General features: G+C 48.6%; 1 protein-coding gene across 1 annotated transcript in view; it reads right to left on the reverse strand.

Annotated features, from left to right (window-relative positions):
- Window positions 1-14,610, reverse strand: part of LOC135809307 (rootletin-like) — a 65,905-nt gene that overhangs the window by 43,119 nt on the left and 8,176 nt on the right. Inside the window, exons 8-24 of the mRNA XM_065322640.1 lie at window positions 14,130-14,196; window positions 13,789-13,856; window positions 13,585-13,638; window positions 13,050-13,125; window positions 11,780-12,688; window positions 11,445-11,464; window positions 10,216-10,267; window positions 8,356-9,849; window positions 7,925-8,187; window positions 7,570-7,827; window positions 6,840-6,987; window positions 6,363-6,539; window positions 5,946-6,084; window positions 4,169-4,249; window positions 3,503-3,601; window positions 685-769; window positions 158-271 (exon numbers count right to left, since the gene is read on the reverse strand). Coding sequence (XP_065178712.1) covers window positions 158-271; window positions 685-769; window positions 3,503-3,601; window positions 4,169-4,249; window positions 5,946-6,084; window positions 6,363-6,539; window positions 6,840-6,987; window positions 7,570-7,827; window positions 7,925-8,187; window positions 8,356-9,849; window positions 10,216-10,267; window positions 11,445-11,464; window positions 11,780-12,688; window positions 13,050-13,125; window positions 13,585-13,638; window positions 13,789-13,856; window positions 14,130-14,196 — 4,104 coding nt within the window. The remainder of the gene's footprint in view (window positions 1-157; window positions 272-684; window positions 770-3,502; window positions 3,602-4,168; window positions 4,250-5,945; window positions 6,085-6,362; window positions 6,540-6,839; window positions 6,988-7,569; window positions 7,828-7,924; window positions 8,188-8,355; window positions 9,850-10,215; window positions 10,268-11,444; window positions 11,465-11,779; window positions 12,689-13,049; window positions 13,126-13,584; window positions 13,639-13,788; window positions 13,857-14,129; window positions 14,197-14,610) is intronic.

Below are 14,610 nucleotides of genomic sequence, written 5' to 3' on the forward strand. Positions count from 1 at the left end.
CGCTCCACTCCAGTCTCCACTGCCAGTTCCCCACTATCCACTCCACTCCACTGTCTCCACTGTCTCTCCCCCCCCCCCCCCCCACTCATACAGGTCATGATGACCACAATGCGTGCAATGTAATTCTGCACTGTTGAATGTGCTGAAAGCTACCAACCTCCTGCAATGCTCCCTGGTGAGCCTTGTGCTGCTCCAGCAGTTCCTTGAGAAGCTCTTTGGAATTCCTCTCTTGGCTGATCTCCTCCCGGCTGACACTGAGTCTTGATTCCATCTGCACCACAGAGCAACACAGAGCAGCACAGAGCACCACAGTAGAATACTGTCAGTCAACAAATTTTCGGTGCATATCTATTTTCGGCTATTTTCGGCCTGGTCATGTTTGGCTGAACATTTGTTGCAGCCGAAATTTCGTTTTGCAAGGTTCAGTGTGACAGTGTATACAGGCGGCAGCAGTACAGGCCGAAAAATTGATGCTGCCGAAACGGGTTTTAGCCCTGGGAGGCCGAAATTTGAATGGGCCGAAAATTTGTCGACATACAGTATGTGTGAAAGTCATAGTATGCCAGTCATGTCTCAGATTTTAGAGGTCAGGGCTATGCATGCAACAATAGCACAAGACAGAATGTCCACAGTACATCATGATACTGCTAGGAATGTTCATAGTTTCAGCACGACCGGTCTTACCTGCTCCAATTGTGCCTGCAACAATCCTTTCTCCATCTCCAGTTGCCGACATGTGCTCTCAGCACTGTGACGAATCTCAATATCACTGCACATGCACACAGCCAAGCATGCGCACACACATACACACACATGCACACACACACACACACACACACACACACACACACACACACACACACATGCACATGACGAACAGGAGCAAATGCTCATTGCCTCAAAGACATTCCTAGCCACTACTAATACAATACTAGCTTGTTGTTTAACCCTTTGAGCACGCATGACCTATTATTACGTCACGCAGAGTGTCCGTGACTGCTGCTACACGTGACCTATTATTACGTAGTGAAAGAATGGCAAAGCAAGTCGATCTGTGCATGCTTCCGCTGTGCTGGACGACTCTGGGTTGCTGCACAGCAACTGTGGGGATGCGTAGGCGTCATACAAGACAAGCCATGGCACCCCGTGCTCTGCCTCGAAACTGGAAGTCTGTGACTGTTGCCGAGATGAAATTATCATGGCTTTGTATCTAACTATTGGCAGTCTCTGGAAGCCATTGTTTGATCAGTATTGGAGTAAGGATGGTCTGATCGCTACCCCTTCTTTCTCCGCCGCGATGAAGAGAGACAGGTGGATGAGCATCCTCATGTTCCTGCATTTCGCCATCCATGATGACCCTACGACAGCCACTGACAAGCTTCGCAAAGTGCGCCCACTCATGGCATTGACCTGTTTGTCAGCCGTTTCCAAGAGGTGTACACGCCTAGTAAAAATATTTCAATCGATGAGGAGCTGGTGGCATGGAAGTGGAAACTCGGCTTGTGACAGTATATACCGTAGAAGAGAGCGTGCTTTGGCATCAAGATATATGCTCTTTGCGAGGATAGTGGATACATGCATACTTTTATTGTGTATGTTGGAAAGGACCAGACAACGTTCATGCCAGACATCGTCAAGGAGCTTGGTGTATCTGGTGCTGTGGTTATGAAGCTGATGACACCGCTTGAGAACCAAGGATACCACCTTTACGTGGATAATTGGTATTTGAGCGTGCCATTAGCCAAGTACGCAGCATGACACCACACTGCTGTCTGTGGCACTGTCCGCAAGAACCGAGTTGGTCTGCCGAAGCGTCTCACTGGCTACAAGCAGCTAAAGAAAGGTGAATTTACATACCGCAGCTCCCAAGGCATCCTTGTCCTGAAGCTTCAAGACACCAAGGAAGTGATGTTCCTGACCACTCTTCATAAGGCCAACGTCACTTTGACAGGAAAGCGCGACAAGGATGGCAAAGCTGTCAAGAAGCTTCAGCTAGTGGTTGACTACAACCGGCACATGGGTGGCGTCGACCGCAATGATGCCATGCTGTCCTTTTATACTGCAGCGCGAAAAACCGCAAAGTGGTATAAAACGTTGGCCACACACGTCATAGAGGAGGGAGTGCTGAATGCCTACATATTGTACAGCAAGGCCGGTGGCAATAAATACACTATGATTTTATTCGAACTGCCATGAATGAGCTGCTTGCTGAAGGCATCCAGGAGCGACGTCAAGCAGCAGCTGCCACAGCACCAGTAGCAGGGGTGCCAGCAATGCCGCCAGGTCCTACACATGCCACTGGTCATCATCCTGATGTTGTTGCAGCAGCTCCAGTAGGCTCTGCTCCTCCTCAGCAAGGAATTGCCAGGCTGACAGAACGCCACCATCCTTCTGAGATTCCTGTGACACAGTCCAAGGCTCAGCCTCAGAAGCGCTGTGTTGTTTGTTGGGCACGAGGAGTGCGCAAAGACCGACGCCATTGCTACCTCCAGTGTACAGGGCAACCTGGATTATGTGCTGCACCTTGTTTTGGCATCTATCACACTCAATACGATTATGAACAGCATTAGTACTGTTGTGGAGTGGAGTTGCAGCTATTCTGTCTTAGTGTATACGATTTCAACGGAACTACAAGCAGTTTCGTAATCGTAGTGCACATAGTTCACAATCTTGCATTTTTCCCGTAAAAGTGCCTCCACTATTTTGGCCATAACTTTGGAAGTGTTTGGCGGATTTCATAAACAAATAACAGTTTTGAGCCAGGTATATGTCCAGGAATCATTTGCAATACAGTTCAAAGCCATATCAGGATTTTGAAAATTTAGCGGCCAATTTTGCCTCCGCTACAGGCGTTTTGTGTGGTTCCGTGCTCAAAAGGTCAAACAAACATCGTACGTACATGCGTGCCTGTGTATTGTACTTGATCACTCTTCTATATCGCCCTCCACTAATTCTTGTGATCTTGACTGGTCCTATATTACCCATATCGCCGTAATATCGACCACTTGTATCGACCGCTTGTATCGACCACTTTGGCATTGCAATTTTTCGACTTTGGAGGGACTTAGAAATTTTCTCTCCACTTCAAAAAGAAAATTTGAAAGAAAGAAGACAAAGAGAACAAGCAGGATTCGAACCCACAACAGTATGAATCTCAAGCAACCCCTTATACCACCCACCCATTGTGCTTGAGAACCTGAACCCTGTTGTTCTTACAGTCTTGTACCCAAAATAGGCAACATCCTATGTACACTATAGTACAAATGCTATCTAAAAAGGTTAAAATAGCTCCTAAAGAATCAAGTTTTGGGGTTACGGCAAAGGAATCGTGATACGGACTTCAGTCTTTTACTCGGCCTATATTTCCCATATAGACCGAAGTCGAGGTCAATATCCTATACATATAAGCAATGTCCGAGAGCAGACCTCGCTTACCAAGCTTTCTGTCAACGCCCGTCAACTTCACCATGCTAGCTAGACTGAACAAACCAACCCCTCTCACCTGGCTAGTTTCTCTTCAAGCTCCTGCGAATGTTCTTGTAAGTGTCTGACCTGTGCGTCTGCTGTCTCCTTCGCCTGGCATTCTTGCTGGTACTGGAACCTACACAGGTAGGAAGAAGCAACTCATCTTAATACTCAGGCAATGGAGCGTTGGTGGGAATGCACACAAAACAAGTCAACAAATCCGTGGTGAAGTGACTGCACTCCATGGGACACTCCCATACTATATGATCATAATGAGAGACACTGTGGCAGTATGCACAGTGGGTCAAGTATAGGCGAGCACAATGAAATCCAGGCTGGCGAGTTGCGAGTACTGGTAAGTTTTCACCCTGCACCAGTGCACACCCCAGTGTTGGCAAGTCTGCGACTGTACAGTGACTGGTACTCATGACTCGGACTCACACAAGCAGCTCATGACTCGGACTCACACAAGCAGATTTTAGTGAGCAACACCGGACACCTGTAGGAGTTGTTTTTGATTTCTCTTTAACATCACACATTACACCTGTCATTCAACTACAGAAAGCAACGAGCTTACCAACAATCTTTTTAGATAGACACCCACCCACACACATACTGTCCTTAACCTGCACCGTGGGTTATATGAAAGGCAACTTAACCGATATAATATATCGCTGGTAAGAGAATTATCATATTATCTTACATCAGATTTCTCAATTTCAAGTCTCCATCCATGCGTGTGTGCTCAGCAGTTGTTTTCATCTTTGCATTGTCCTCAGCAGACCTGTGGGCACACACACACACACACACACACACACACACACACACACACACACACACACACACACACACACACACACACACACACACACACACACACACACACACACACACACACACACACACACACACACACACACACACACACACACACACACACACACACACACACACACACACACACACACACACACACACACACACACACACACACACACACACACACACACACACACACACACACACACACACACACACACACACACACACACACACACACACACACACACACACACACACACACACACACACACACACACACACACACACACACACACACACACACACACACACACACACACACACACACACACACACACACACACACACACACACACACACACACACACACACACACACACACACACACACACACACACACACACACACACACACACACACACACACACACACACACACACACACACACACACACACACACACACACACACACACACACACACACACACACACACACACACACACACACACACACACACACACACACACACACACACACACACACACACACACACACACACACACACACACACACACACACACACACACACACACACACACACACACACACACACACACACACACACACACACACACACACACACACACACACACACACACACACACACACACACACACACACACACACACACACACACACACACACACACACACACACACACACACACACACACACACACACACACACACACACACACACACACACACACACACACACACACACACACACACACACACACACACACACACACACACACACACACACACACACACACACACACACACACACACACACACACACACACACACACACACACACACACACACACACACACACACACACACACACACACACACACACACACACACACACACACACACACACAGGAGGGCACGTCACAGTCCTAAACAACCCAATCATGCAGTATCGTGACAATGTGAGCCGGTGTTAGTAGAAACACACACACACACACACACACACACACACACACACACACACACACACACACCATGAACCATGTACCATGTATACGCCCGTCGCAAGAGAAGCACGCAAATCTGCAAATGCACTGGATGTGCACCCACAGATTTTCTCTTATAGCAACGATAGCGAACAAGATCTGAATGAGGTAGATCAAGACTTGCGCCAGATAACTGTCTAATCCACACAACTGGCGAAGCCATGTGAATCGACCACCAATGCACACCTGGTCTACACCACACGGAGTACATCGGCATAAAACGGCCAAGACAGTTACCTATGCACACCCTACACTTGCTGGGGTAACCAGTATAGACAGCACGCTGCTTTGATAGAAGCAGACAATAGATGCACTGGTACCTTGAAGTGAAATTGGAGTTACTTTACCAACCAGCCTCGGCTACAGAGTACTGGATACCCAGAGCCAACAGACATACCAACAACCTCAGCCATGAAAGCTATTATAGTAACGACACACTGGATTGTCGAGCCGAAACTAGTCCAAACTCACACACACACACACACACACACACACACACACACACACACACACACACACACACACACACACACACACACACACACACACACACACAAACACAGCATTGTCACTTACTTCTTGGCCTCAGTAAGTTTGAACTTCAGCTGCTCACTCTCGTTCTGGCTGGCCTGTAGGTCTCGCTTCGCCTGATCCAACTGGCTTTGTAAGCCACGAACAGTTTCCTTGTGACGAGGTGATAGAATTGATGTGTCCCCTGATTATAAGTCAGACAAAACAATGGAGCAATGGAGAGAGCACATGGAGTGGCAAATGCCAGGATATGCTGCACAGAATGCCACTATTGAAATTAAGCACACGTGTGTGAACGGTCTCTGCTGAGATGCCGGCTACACCTTAGCTCAGTGGTTAGAGCATCGCTTGCCTCAAGCGAAGGTCCCTGGTTCGAATCCTGGTGGTGACAGTCAATAGTTTTTTCAGACTTTCCCCGTTTGCGTCTTTCCCTCTAACCAGTGAATATTTGTTAGTACGTACCAAATGCAAATGGGCTGGTTAGAGTTGCGTCTTGCTGCCGCTGCGTCAGTGTGTTGTGTTGGCGGAGCGGGGTGGAGGCCATTAGTGGGTTGGTGGACTGGCTACTTGACATCATTCCCTCTAGTAGAATATTTCCGGTGCTGCCACTCGAATCGGCAATGTCGTCATCAAGATGAGCTGCAAACAATGAACAGAGCAAGGTACATGAATACTCTGGCATGACCGTACTGATCTCCACGTGTTCTATGCTGCAAATGTGAACTAGTGAATCGCACAATCATCATCATGTTCCAGTATGGAAGCTGGCATTATTCAGACTGAATGCATCTTTCAATGTGGTAAACTGCATTCAGCTCTGCCACGGTTTGTACAATAGTTATCATCACGATCAAAAAACACTTAAGAGTTTTGTTGTACTTGTGACTTGGTCCAGCAGTCTACCTACTCATACACACAGCACAACCCTCAACCGTTCACCTTTCTCATCCGCCACCGATACACTGATCTCGGAGGACATGCCCGAAGCAGTGGGTGATATGACTGCCCTGGGTATACGGTGTTCCAGCATGGATGAATGCCGGCCATCGGTGGTATTCAATGCACTCCTGACATGTGCTGCTGCAGCCTGAAAACAACATACAGGCCAGACAACTGGATGGTAGGAAGCGAGGAACATCGAGAATGAACACTTCTGCCATTTGTTAGAATTTGCATTACTCTAAAAGCAGGTATGAGAGATCGCTACGCAGTTTGTTCTACCGCGTACCATAGGGTCAGACTCACACCAGTATATAAGATGTATCTCCCCCTACCCCCACCCCCCCCCCCCCCCACCCCCACACCAGTATATAAGCTGTATCTCTCCCTACCTCACCCCCCCCCCCCCACCCCCACACCAGTATATAAGCTGTATCTCCCCCTACCCCCCCCCCCCCCCCACCCCCACACCAGTATATAAGCTGTATCTCCCCCTACCCCCCCCCCCCCCCCACACACACACACACATGCACACACTTCATCCAGCCTCTCACCCCTTCCCAACCTCGCCCACGTGAAGTGTCACGTTCCAGGTTGTTTGAAGTAATGTCCGGGGTGTAAAGCACAGGGGAGACTATGGCCTGGCTTTCATGAGAGCGTGCGGCACTGGATAGTTCATGTATATTGATGCACTCCATTGTGTGATGGTTACACTCCTACAGAATCTTACCTTCTCCAGTTCTAGATCTCCATCATCGTCGTCGTCGTTGTCGTCGTCGTCAGAACCCACACTCTGGTGAGAATGGTGACTTTCCACAGCTCTATGGCGAGGAGATGAGCCTGGTGTACCGGCAAACACGGATCCACTCAGGCCCGACCGTGGACGATCAGAGGTGGGAGATAGTAGATGTGATGACTGGCGTCTGGCAATGGATCTTTCCTCCTCAATGCTCTCCTGCATCTTGATGCGATGCAGTGCATCAGCTTCCTGTGAACAATGCATACAGATGGACAAACCATGGTGACTATGTCTGGCAGTTTCGAACACAGCCTCTTAAACACCATGTGTTTGTTTTGATTCTTACTTGTTTCCGCTGTAACCTAGCACGATTCTCAGCCTCCATTTTCTTTTCCCTCTCCTGCTTGAGTCTGGCGACTTCTTGTCTCCGCTGAGCGGCTGCGGCTGCCTCCTGTTTAGCATGCGCTTCCTTCTCCAAGAATTCTTGCTGCTGACGTCTCTCATCCTGCTGTCGCTCCTCTTCCATGCGCTGCTTTGCTTCTGCAGCTCGCCGTTCTTCTTCCAGTCTGGCAAGGTTATCAAGTTCTTGCTGACGCAAAAGAGCCCTTTCTGCAGAGGAAACAGTGAAATTGTACGTCACAATTCATTTCATCAGCTAGATCTAGAAAGTAGTGTGAGGAGTATGTTGACCCGGAGCATGCATCCATAGACACAACATTGCTTCACTCTTTGACACACGACACACATACACACGCATGCACATGCACATCCACCAACCTTGTGCCTCCAGAGCCAGGCGCTCCTGCTCGGCTCGCCGCTGCTGAGCTTCTTCGTTCGCCTTTCTTGTCTGCTCCTGTGCACTCGCCCAGTCGTCACTTTCTTTCTGCAGCAAACGTGCCTGTGCCTGTGTTGCTGCGGATGCTCCAACAGGGGATACGGGAGAACTAGGACCTGACGAGTGCCGCACGGCTGACTGAGCTGATGCCGGTGAGGCAATCATGTCTGGCAAAGACCCAGCTAGACCTGACTCGCTCTCCCTGGCCGTGGGTTTTAGATCCTGCACCGTGAACGTGTCCTTGAGGTGGTCCTGTGTGCTGTCCAGTGAGAAATCAGAAGCTGAAGACTGCGGTTCACCTGCAATGATAGGCGAGCGCTGGGCTGAGATAGGCACATCACTATTGGAATCATCCAAAGAGAAGTCAGAGTCTTCAGGTGCAAGGCCACTAGGGTGGCGATCCTCCTTGTCCACACTGGCATCCGAAAAGTCCTCATCCAGTCGTGCTGAGGGAGAGATTGCTGGACGCGAAGGCTCTGTGAGATCGGTTTGCCCAGGCTGAGCGTGAGAAGATGCGGAGAACGCCGCCCTCAAGTCTTCATCTGTACCGCTCAAGCTGAAATCCGACTCCTCTGATGTCACTCTCGCCGCACCTCCGATGTGATCCGATACTGGGTGTCTAGGTGAGGTCAATCCACTCACTTGTGCTTGCCTTGGTGAGATGCCTGGCATAGCTAGTGGGCTAGGCGAGGAGCGAGGGGATATGTCGGGCTGCCTGCCAGGACTGGCCTTTCTAGAGCCTTCAAGTCCAACAGCCAGTGCAGGTGGAGAAGCCACTCTGCCAGGGCTGCTCAACGGTGACAAGGTCGATTTGGTTTGCAAAGAAGGAAGCTTTCCGACTGGACCCTGCGCTTGCTTAGGCATCAACCTATCTTGTATTGGGCTGTCGCCGGGCAAGCTGGCATCGCCGAAGTAGCTGCTTCCTTCCAAAACACTGGGTTTATCGAATGATGCACCAACAACTACAGATGGCTGTTGAGATGGAGTATCAACATCATCATCTCCCTCTTCATCGTCCTCTTCATAGCTGAAGTCAGATGAAATATCGGCATTGTCTTGGTCTAACGGCACATTTTTTGCCGGAGGTGACTCATCATCGTCATCATCATCATCATCAATCACCGGAGCTTTAGGTAGAGAGTGCTGTGCACGACCTGGAGTAGAATCAAAGGAATCCCTTGAATCTGACAGAGAGTCGTCACCTACACTTGTTTTGAGTTCTGCAGCAGAATGCGGCGTCTGCTGACTTGAAAGCTCTGGGTGCATCGGTGCCTGTGCTTGCACAGCTTCATCAGAGCCGTGCAATGTGTCGCTGTGGAGTGAGCCCTGCGGTGTTGGCGATGGACTCGGAGATGTGTGTTTGTCACGCGGGGAGACCTGGCGATGAGCCGGCGACGACATCATCTGCGGGTGTCCAAGACCAGCCAGGGCACCGACTACAGCACAGCAGCAGCAAAGGCAAATGCAAGCACATAAGATTATGTGAAGCAGCTGAAGCAGCTGTACTTCAGTACTCGGTACATTCCGACAGTACTGGGAACTTCCACACACTGTACAAACCCACATTGCCTGCAAGAAACAGGCAAAGAACACGAAGTAAGATGCCCGAAGTACAGTGAAGTGAAAATGGTATGTTTGATGCAACGGGCTCTTGACCAGATGCTATGCTTCTGATGGACCCTCCCAGCTATAGCGACAGTCTTTTATAAATCACGGGAAGTTCTAGCACACCGAGTTTGTTGATATGTGAATGTGCATGTATACAATACTTGGTGAATATTGAATTGCGGCTAGTGGCGTACCCAGCTGTTCTTCACCATCACTGTCATCAGGCGTTAGTGCACTGTCTTCATCCTGCACCATGCAAACACATGCACAACCATAAGCAAAGCAGCAACATCATCAGCATCATAATAATTTGGCAGACTACATGTAAACTTGCAATTTGTTGGTCATATTGTTCGTTCCGGCTGTTTGTCATTGACTGTTCTACAGGGTTGTGTTGCTGGAGGTCGTGGCCGAGGCAGGCCCATAATGTCATGGCTTGATATTATTTCATGGACTGCACTTGACGTGCAGTCCCTGCTCGCTGCTGCACGCGATCAATTTTTATGGCGCTTGCTTGTTCATACTTGCTCTGTGACGCCCCGATGGCCTTAGGGCTATGGGCTTGTGATGATGATGATGATAAAATGTAAAATAATCGTTTGCCCTCGTACACATGCTAGATATCAAGCATACTGAAGTGAATACTATTCAAAAGTCTCTTGTGTTGTTGGAGCATGTCAATGGTACCATGAATCACTACTGCCATTCTAGAGTGTAGCACAAGGTGAATGATGATGGGCAATTGAAAAGATAGCCTTGGGATTTCTCTTAACTATTGTCCGGTGTACTGCCATTTTTCGGCCAAGATTCACCAAGAACCACACTTAGGCGACCCTTCAAAGAACCCTTCTCCCGCTGCCTCTCCTCCCATAGGTATGGAGTCAATAAGATTGTCACTAGGTGGAGTACTAGAAAAGAGTCCTGGATGCCACCAGCTACATTACCAAACATAACACAAACACACAACCCTTAAGTACTGTGTCTATGCCTTATATGGTCTCAAGGCTATGCATTGAAATGTGGTGCTACACCATTCTGATTCATGGCGGGAGGAGAGTTTCACTGATCAGGGTGGAGATGGGCAAGTTCATCAAAACCTTCTGGGAGAGGAGGGAGGGGGAGAGGGGGGGGGGGGGGGGGGGGAGGAGGGCATGAGTGCTGCCCAGCACACCCAAACAGTGTGAGTGGCTCAACACAACTAGTACTGGTGGATGGTGAAGTATCCAAAAGACGGGATCCAGTAGACTACTGCAGGTTGATTCCTGGGTTATGTAGACAACACACTATCAGACTTACGCAGAAACCAGGACATGAAAGAGAACACTACTATGACGACAAGCATGGTAGAAGTAGTGCTACCAACAATGACGGTGACAACAGCACTGACATGGAGTAACAAATAGTCCCATCCCTCTCTACTTACCTCACTATCCCAGCTACTCTCTACGGTTGTAGTAGTATGTGCCAAGAAGCAAGCCAGAGACAGCAGAGACCAGGCCAGCAAACACGTGAAAAAAGCAGAGAAAACAGCAGCAATATGAATTGTAGTTTGAGCGCATTTGGGAGATGACCCAGTGGTGGACAGATGCTGACTATAATCGTGACAGTATGCACTATCTGAGCTGCTAACACGGTCACCTGATACACCTGATACACAGTACAAATCACACAAGGGGGGGGGGGGGACAAGACCAACTTTACCCAACTTAGCTCTAACTGATTACAAATGTGGATATCAGCTAGAAGGTTCATTCATACCTGTTAGTGATCCCGGGCCTTCTTTAGCTGCATCCACTTTCCCAGCTGCTGGTGCGGAGTCAGCATGAGCAACGGCTTCATGCAGATTCCCTGAAGGTGAATCAGCGAGACTGGCACGCATCCTACCAGGAGAATGACTTGGGGACTCTTCATATGAAAAGTCAGACTCTTCTTCCTGATCGCCTTCCTGTTTATCACCACCAAGAGCCACATGTGTTGCAGCTGGAGTGTCATCTGGCTGCTCCATTGTAGAGAATAACGAGCTGGCATTGCTGGCATGGCTAAAGCTGGCTTCATCAAGGCCCAGATCGGCAGACATTGGCGGCCTCGTGGACGGATTTCGCACTTCAACTGCAGCCAAGTGTTGCTCTCCACTGTCCTCCTCCTCCTCTTCTTCTTCTTCTTCTTCCTCCTCCTCTTCCTCATCCAAAGTAAAGTCAGAGTCAGATTCAACTTCATCAGTTTGTACATTCACTGGTTGTTGCTGCTCAAGGGACGGATTGGCCTTTGGAACATCCTTGACACTCCTCGGTGAAGCTGCTTTGCTTCGTGGTGACCCGCGAGCAGGAGAGAAAAGGCCAGCATCACCAGTGGCATCATCGTGTAGGCCACTAACACTTGACTCCGTGTTCCAATCATCATCTTCTTCTGCTGCTCCCATGCCTCCGTCAAACATATCACGTCCAGCACCAGCAGTAGCACCAGCAGCAGTAGCAGCGCCATGTACACCAGCCGCTCTGCTTGGTGACGATTTATCCAGTGGTGACGCACCAGCAAACCCTGAACCAGTGCCGATAGGGCTACTAGCCGGCAACGGTATCTTGGATCCTGATCTCAGATCACTGGCACTGTGCTTGGTTGATAACGGTGGCAGCGATGCACCGGGTTTCGGTCGAGGAATCTTGGTATCTGCTCAGAGTTGCACAGAACAACAAGCACACAACCGTAGACGTCATTGCACAGTAGAGGATGTAAGCATAGTACTGTGCACGTGGGATATTGTATATCAGGAAACGTGAATGCCTGTCAAAGGGAGTCTCCTAACTTTGCATTTACTTTGTATTGCACTTGTCCTAGGTGAACATGCAGCTCTCAAGACATACATACACACATGTTCCAAGCATTGGAAGGGATGTTTTAGTGCTAGTGGAGCCTACCATAATCATTACTGAGACACTTTGTCATTAGGATAGTGATGTGTGAGTCAATACATTGGACAATGAAAGAAAACCATTGCTAGCAATGCTGCCATAGAAAATGCTTTGCTCACCAATTTGACCGATCGCGGCGGCACTGTCCACGGAAGGTGACTGGGGCCTCGATGTGGTGACGGACGATGGTATTCTCTGCAAACCCAAACACCACAACAAGTATTTGGCAAGCATTCAGAATCAAATGCCCTCAAGCAACGCCCTTGCATGGCGCAACAAAGATCCCTGGAACCCAGCAATAACGTCACTACAGAATTTATACCGAGTCCCCCATTAGAATGCAAACTCATCATGTATACCCAAATACAATCGCATAATAAATTACAGAGTGAGTGAAAGAGAAAGTGAGAGCGTGAGAGAATGGAGAAAGGATGGAGATAGAGAGAACCACGCATCGACACTAACAGAGACAGACAGGGGGGGGGGGAGGACAGGGAGAAGGGGGAGAAATATTGGAGAGGCAGATAGATGGAGAAAGTCAGGGAATGAGTAATTCACAAGCAATAGAAGCAGCCATATGAGCAGGGATAGATGTAATACACACAAGACAGCACAGTAAGAAAGAATTAAGAATTCACCATGGCAGGTACTAACCGTTCTACTTTGCCTGACTGGGATGGCCTTGGCAACGCCATCAGATGACTCACTCTGTGTACACACAAACCATAATTACAGTGTTAGGCCCGGCTACTGTCCAAACGCATCATCTGCTATCTGACATTTTAAGCAGTGTGACAGCAAACAGCATTTCAAGATACAAAGAGGATTTGGGAGAGTAGACAGAACACATGACCGTACCTCATCACCTTGACCAGCAGGTGGGCTTAGTGTTGTCCAAGGTGAATGGCGTCCAGCGGCACCTCCAGCTAAGACGAAGAGTGAATAAATTCACCACAAATCAAGAACGTCAGGAGGGGAGTTTTGGACAAAACAAGCAAAGAATTCTAGATTACATTTTGTGTTGACCCTATCATTTCCACCAGCCTAAATATATAAATTGAGTACCTCTGCGTATACCCACTCACGGCTACTGTTCCGAGTGTCTTGCCAGGCTCCGAGGCCATTGATACCCACCCACCAATCAGTTGTACTCTAACTGCTTACACTGTCATGCCTTTTCGGTCCCTACATTCTCTTACCAGTTGGCTGCTGTCGAACGGATCCAGTGCGACTGCTTTGAGGCTGGGTCGGTTCTTCGGGCTGTGTCTGCGTATTGGAATGATCAGATACCAAGTACTCTCATTAGAAGGCAGCAGCATGACAAGGATATTGCTAACACTAATGATAACCGAAACACTTCAGAAAAGTCTTGAAATAGTCCCAAATGTATCAAACATGCAAACATAACACAGTCCATTTCCTTCAGGTTTCAAATAGGAGAGAAATTCTTCAGGTCTCACTTATTAGCACGCCATAACGTTGCAGTCTTACCAGTGTTAGTCTTACCAGTGTACGTTGCAGTCTTGCCAGTGTTAGTCTTACCAGTGTTAGTCTTGCCAGTGTTAGTCTTACCAGTGTACGTTGCAGTCTTGCCAATGTTAGTCTTACCAGTGTTAGTCTTGCCAGTGTTAGTCTTACCAGTGTTAGTCTTACCAGTGTCAGTCTTACCAGTGTATGTTG

The sequence above is a fragment of the Sycon ciliatum genome, chromosome 2, assembly GCF_964019385.1.
Source record: "Sycon ciliatum chromosome 2, ocSycCili1.1, whole genome shotgun sequence".
Taxonomy (NCBI): domain Eukaryota; kingdom Metazoa; phylum Porifera; class Calcarea; order Leucosolenida; family Sycettidae; genus Sycon; species Sycon ciliatum.